The sequence below is a fragment of the Chiloscyllium plagiosum genome, unplaced genomic scaffold (assembly GCF_004010195.1).
Source record: "Chiloscyllium plagiosum isolate BGI_BamShark_2017 unplaced genomic scaffold, ASM401019v2 scaf_12185, whole genome shotgun sequence".
Classification (NCBI taxonomy): Eukaryota; Metazoa; Chordata; class Chondrichthyes; order Orectolobiformes; family Hemiscylliidae; genus Chiloscyllium; species Chiloscyllium plagiosum.
This window is the reverse complement of record NW_025212197.1, coordinates 16,413-23,133: the sequence shown is the minus strand read 5'-3', so window position 1 is coordinate 23,133 and position 6,721 is coordinate 16,413. Positions and strand designations below refer to the sequence as shown.

General features: G+C 54.8%; 1 protein-coding gene across 1 annotated transcript in view; it reads left to right on the top strand.

The window, feature by feature from the left end:
- Positions 1 to 314: 314 nt before the first annotated feature.
- The window catches only part of LOC122547332 (transcription factor XE1.1), a gene marked incomplete at its 5' end in the record, with an annotated part of 9,409 nt that continues 3,002 nt past the window's right edge, over positions 315 to 6,721 (top strand). Inside the window, 3 exons of the mRNA XM_043685975.1 lie at positions 315 to 435; positions 1,243 to 1,399; positions 3,785 to 4,014. Coding sequence (XP_043541910.1) covers positions 315 to 435; positions 1,243 to 1,399; positions 3,785 to 4,014 — 508 coding nt within the window. The remainder of the gene's footprint in view (positions 436 to 1,242; positions 1,400 to 3,784; positions 4,015 to 6,721) is intronic.

Genomic DNA, 6,721 nt, shown 5'->3' with positions numbered 1-6,721 from the left:
AAGGCCCTACCTGCTAATGTAGGTAACTCAGCCACATTAGGGAGATTTCAACAATCCTTGGATAAGCACATGGATGATTTTGGGATAGTGTAGGGGGACGAGCTGAGAATAGTTCACAGGTTGGCACAACATCGAGGGCCGAAGGGCCTGTTCTGCCCCGTACTGTTCTATGTTCTGAAAGCAGAGAACGGGCAAGGGAGAGATGGACAGAGGGAGATGGTGCCCGCTGTGCCCAGACAGTGACCTCTACAAGTTGAGGTCAGTCGGATTTCCTGATGGCAGTCTGACCGTGTCCTTGCTTGTTTCACCCACAGGTACCTACTCATCGTGAGGAAGCAACAAATCTCCATTCCAGTCTCTCAGGATTGCCCAGTGTCGTTTCTGCAGCTCTCGCTGCTGCCGGTCTCAACCACCCAGTGCAGGACGTGTGCAGAGGTAGGAGGTGTCCCACACACCCACCCTAACCCTAACCCTCACCCTAACCCTCACCCTAACCCAACCACCCAGCACAGGACATGTGCAGAGGTAGGAGGTGTCCCACACACTAACCCTAACCCTAACCCAACCACCCAGCGCAGGACGTGTGCAGAGGTAGGTGGTGTCCCACACACCCACCCTAACCCTAACCCAACCACCCAGAGCAGGACGTGTGCAGAGGTAGGAGGTGTCCCACACACCCATCCTAACCCTAACCCTCACCCTAACCCTCACCCTAACCCAACCACCCAGCGCAGGACGTGTGCAGAGGTAGGAGGTGTCCCACACACCCACCCTAACCCTAACCCTAACCCACCCACCCAGCACAGGACGTCTGTCCAGGTAGGCGCTGTCCCACTCACACCCTAACCCTATCCCTAACCCACCCACCCAGCACAGGACGTGTGTCCAGGTAGGCGCTGTCCCACACACACACCCTAACCCTAACCCTATCCCTAACCCACCCACCCAGCACAGGGTGTGTGTCCAGGTAGAAGCTGGCCCACATGCACCCTAACCCTAACCCTAACCCTAACCCTAACCCTAACCCACCCACCCAGCACAGGGCTGAGGTAGGAGTTGTCCTGCGCACTTAACCCCAACCCTTGACCCCAACCCTAACCCAACTCCAAACCCTAGCACCAACCCCCCCTGCTGCCCAGAACCACGGCCCGGACCCTGACCACTGCCTGACAGCCACCTTCTCTCTGGCGTGTCGGTCCATTTGCCCTCTGCCCTAACGCCCTCCCCTGCTCCTTTTGGCAGCTTTTGCCTCTGGGGGTGCCCAGGCGCTCTCCTCGGAGACCAAAGCAGATGACAAAGAGAAGGAGAACAGTCTCAGCTCCCAGTTGGAAGACGACCTATCGGAGGACGACGACGCCAGTGATCCCAGGAAAGACAAGCTTAGCCGGAGTCGCTCAAGGTGGGTCGCTGTCTCCCCTCACCCCCGATCCTGCGCTGCCCATCGCGCTGTCCCCCTCACACGTCCCCGTCCTGTTCACAAAGTCTACGTGTTCTGCTGTTCCCAATCTCTCATAGCAACTAGTGGTGACCACTCTGCCCCTTGAGTCTGTTCTGTTCCATCGTGATTCAGCCAACCCTTGTTTTGAGGGGGGGGGTCACTGGATTAGAGTTAAAGTTCAGAGGGCACTGGGTTCAAATCCCCCTCCAAATTTGCAACACAGAATTAAAAGTTACTCTAATGGTGGTGGATTTGCCTTAAGAGCCCCATCAGGGTTTGCTAACTGATGGGGTGGGGGGGAGGGGGGGAAATCTGCTGTCCTTACCTAGTCTGGGCCTACACGTGACTCCAGACCCCTCCACACTCCCCAACGCAAATCCCCTCGTTCGCATCTCAGCAGAACTCCCACCTCTCGCCAGTCCCCTCCCAGAGATGAAAAATCTATCCGTCTCTCGGATGCATGCCCCTTTATCCTGTGAGTCCCAAGACCCCATCCCAACTCCCACCACCCAGTGTCTGACCGCCCCAGCCTGGAGAGACAGCCCCTCCGGGCCTACACTCTCTGTAACATTTAATCTGTTCCGATTTGGGTCACGTGGGCACTGGGGATTCTGGGTCGGGGTTTCCTCTGAGAATTATGGCCACCTCTGACACCATGTTCGGACACCTGACCGCTTTCTGGGACAAGGAATCCCCACTCTCTAGGTGAACACATTTCTCCTCACCTCCTGTCCCGCCCCATCTCCTTTCGACCGTGACTCCTCATCATCGGGAATGTGCTGTTAGATGTTTACAGGTTTCTATGAGATTCCTCCCCCAACCCCCATTTCTCTAAACCCCCCCCCCCAACAGTGAACGTAGTCCTAACTGATCCGGCCTCCCTCCATATGACACTTGCTCCCGTCCCAGGAATCAGTCTTTCTTACACTCCCTCCCCTAGCCAGAAAATCCATCCTCAGAGACAGACAGCACACAGTATTCCAGGTATGGTCGCACCCCTGCACAATTGCCATGGTTAGCACCGCTGCCTCACGGCGCCAGGGACCCGGGTTCGATACCTCCCTCAGGTGACTGTCTGTGTGGAGTTTGCACATTCTCCCCGTGTCTGCGTGGGTTTCCTCCGGGTGCTACACTTTCCTCCCACAGTCCAAACATGTGCAGGTTAGGGTGGATTGGCCGTGCTAAATTGTCCCGTAGTGCCCAGGGATGTGCAGGTTAGTGTGGATTGGCCGTGCTAAATTGTCCCGTCGCGCCCAGGGATGTGCAGGTTAGGGTTGATTGGCCATGCTAAATTGTCCCATAGTGCCCAGGGATGTGCAGGTTAGGGTGGATTGGCCATGCTAAATTGTCCCATAGTGCCCAGGGATGTGCAGGTTAGGGTGGATTGGCCATGCTAAATTGTCCCATAGTGCCCAGGGATGTGCAGGTTAGGGTGGATTGGCCATGCTAAATTGTCCCATAGTGCCCAGGGATGTGCAGGTTAGGGTGGATTGGCCATGCTAAATTGTCCCATAGTGCCCAGGGATGTGCAGGTTAGGGTGGATTGGCCATGCTAAATTGTCCCATAGTGCCCAGGGATGTGCAGGTTAGGGTGGATTGGCCATGCTAAATTGTCCCATAGTGCCCAGGGATGTGCAGGTTAGGGTGGATTGGCCATGCTAAATTGTCCCATAGTGCCCAGGGATGTGCAGGTTAGGGTGGATTGGCCATGCTAAATTGTCCCATAGTGCCCAGGGATGTGCAGGTTAGGGTGGATTGGCCATGCTAAATTGTCCCATAGTGCCCAGGGATGTGCAGTTTAGGGTGGATTGGCCATGCTAAATTGTCCCATAGTGCCCAGGGATGTGCAGGTTAGGGTGGATTGGCGTTGGGAAATGCTAGGGTAATAGGATCGGGTAGGGGTGTGCGTGTGGGTGAGATGGTCTTCAGAGGGTTGGTATGGACTCGATCGGCCGAGTGGCCTGTTTCCACAGTGTAGGGATTCTGTGGTTGAGCAGGCGTGCTGTTGTACCGGAATCCTATCGCCATGACGACCACCGCATCATTTGGTGCTTTCCGTTGCAGTGCTGGTGAGTTGGGCCGAAGGGTTTATTTCTGTGCTGTATGAGGAGACGCTCTGGTCTTGCTGCACATCCCATCCCCCCTCCTCCCCCCCCCCCTTCTCCCCGTTGCCACATTCTGGGTAAATAATCCATCGCCGTTCCCCCAATCCGGCTCCCGGTGAGGGTGATCTCCGTTGCGTCACGCGCGCGGTCTGTTTCTCTCCCCCACTTGCCCCCCCCAAACCACCTCCAGCTCACCTGACCTCTCCCCATCCCTCCTCCCCTTCCCCAACCCCCGTTTCAGTAACCACGAGGACGACGACCTGAACCCGGAGCAGAAGGCCGAGCGGGAGAAGGACCGGCGCATGGCGAACAATGCCCGGGAACGCCTCCGTGTGCGCGACATAAACGAGGCCTTCAAGGAGCTGGGCCGCATGTGCCAACTCCACATGAAGAACGACAAGCCGCAGACCAAGCTCCTGATCCTCCACCAGGCCGTCTCCGTCATTCTCGGCCTGGAGCAACAAGTCAGAGGTAGGCCCGATTTTGTAAATGGTGCCCTTAGGCTACACATCGTGAGGTGGGGACAGTGGTGGACTTCTTAGAGGTAGGCCCGATCGTAAATGGAGCCTTAAGCAACACACCGGGAGATGGGGACAGAGGTAGGCCCTATCATAAATGGAGCCTTAAGCAACACACTGGGAGATGGGGACAGAGGTAGGCCCGATCATAAATGGAGCCTTAAACAACACACCGGGAGGTGGGGACAGAGGTGGTCAGGTGAGAGGTAGGCCCGATTGTAAATGGAGCCTTAAGCAACACACCGGGAGATGGGGACACAGGCGGTCAAGTGAGAGGTAGGCCCGATCATAAATGGAGCCTTAAGGAACACACCGGGAGATGGGGACACAGGCGGTCAAGTGAGAGATAGGCCCGATCGTAAATGGAGCCTTAAACAACACACCGGGAGGTGGGGACAGCTGTGGTCAGGTGAGAGGTAGGCCCGATTGTAAATGGAGCCTTAAGCAACACACCAGGAGTAATGGGACAGCTGTGGTCAAGCCAGAGGTAGGCCCGATTGTAAATGGAGCCTTAAACAACACACCGGGAGGATTGGGACAGCTGTGGTCAAGTCAGAGGTAGGCCCGATTGTAAATGGAGCCTTAGGCAACACACCGGGAGGATTGGGACAGCTGTGGTCAAGTCAGAGGTAGGCCCGATTGTAAATGGAGCCTTAGGCAACACACCGGGAGGATTGGGACAGCTGTGGTCAAGTCAGAGGTGGGCCCGATTGTAAATAGACCCTTAAGCAACACACCGGGAGGTGGGGACAGAGGTGGTCAAGTCGCCATAATTAAAAATCCCACAACACCAGGTTATAGTCCAACAGGTTTATTTGGAAGTACAGGTGTCCCTCGCTTTTCAAACGCTCCCTTTACACAATTTCGCTTTTACCAAAGGCCCACGTTACTCCCTGATTTCACGAACCCGAAGAGGATTTTATGCTGTTCTGAAAAACGGCGTGATTTGTTTTCCCATATAAATCACGCACCTCAGCTTTACACCATTCCTGGCTTATGGAAGGTTTTCTGGGAATGTTCTGCTTTCGAATAGCGCTGCTCCTTCATCAGGTGGCTGTGTGGCAGGACAGTAAGACACAGAATTTACAGCAAAAGATCAGTGTCTTGCAACTGAAACAATATATTTAATAAACCTAAGTTGTTGTTAAGTCTTGCGTCTTTTAGAATGGGTTGCAGGTTCAATAAGAGCTTTTGTCCGAAACATCGATTCTCCTGCTCCTTGGATGCTGCCTGACTTAGAGTCATAGAGATGTACAGCACGGAAACAGACCCTTCGGTCCAACCCGTCCATGCCGACCCATATATCCCAACCTAATCCAGTCCCACCTGCCAGCACCCAGCCCATATCCCTCCAAACCCTTCCTATTCATAGACCCACCCAAATGCCTCTTAAATGTTGTAATTGTACCAGCCTCCATCACTTCCTCTGGCAGCTCATTCCATACACGCACCACACTCTGTGTGAAAAAGTTGCCCCTTAGGTCTCTTTTATATCTTTCCCCTCTCACCCTAAACCTATGCCCCTCGAGTTCTGGACTCCCCTGCCCCAGGGAAAAGACCTTGTCTATTTACCCTATCCATGCCCCTCATAATTTTATAAACCTCTATAAAAGTCACACCCTCAGCCTCCGACGCTCCAGGGAAAACAGCCCCGGCCTGTTCGGCCGTTACTAGATTTCAGAGCAGCCTACAGTCTGTGTGGAGTTTGCGCATTCTCCCCGTGTCTGCGCGGGTGTGCTCCGGTTTCCTCCCACAGTCCAAAGACGTGCAGGTCAGGGTGGATTGGCCGTGCTAAACTGCCCACGGGTGTTCGGTGCATTAGTCAGAGGGAAGTGGGTCTGGGTGGGTTACTCTTCGGAGGGTCGGTGTGGACTGGTTGGGCCGAAGGGCCTGTTTCCACGCTGTAGGGAATCTTTCATCGGTTAGGCCACAACTGCATGCAGGTCTGGTCACCGCACGATAGAGAAGGGGGTGTGACTGCGCTAGAAGGGGGTGCAGAGGAGATGTACCAGGATGTTGCCTGGGTCTCAACTAGGATGGGGTAGACTGGGATTGCTCTCCTCAGAGCAGAGAAGGTTGGGGGGAGGGAACCTGACTGGGGCGGGGGGGGGGAATTATGAGGCGATGAAGGGCATAGAAGATACCTTTTCCACTCATACAAGGGTAAAACCATGGATTTAAGGTAAGACATAGGACGGTTGAGGACAATGTTTCTCGCAAGAAGCCCAGTGGGTACCTGGAACACACCTGCCTGAAATGACTGATGGGTCAGAAGCTTAAATATTTGGATAGTATTTCCGTAGCGTCCGTCCAAGGACTGGAAGCTGAAAAACCTCCCCTAGCTTTTCCGACTTGACCTGTCCCTGGCGTGATTGATCCCCCCCCCCCCTGTTCCTTCCACATCCGTCAGAGATTCACCTGCACTTCCACACACGTCATTTACTGCATCCGTTGTGGTCTCCTCTACATCGGGGAGACAGGACGCCTACTTGTGGATCGTTTCAGAGGACATCAGAGAGAGAGAGAGAGAGAGCAGGGGCGTGAGAAGGAGAGAGGGTGTGAGACAGAGAGGGAGAGACAGAGAGAGAGGGAGGGCGAGAGAGAGACAGAGAGGGTGCGAGAGAGAGAGACGGGGGCGCGAGAGAGAGTGAGGGCACGAG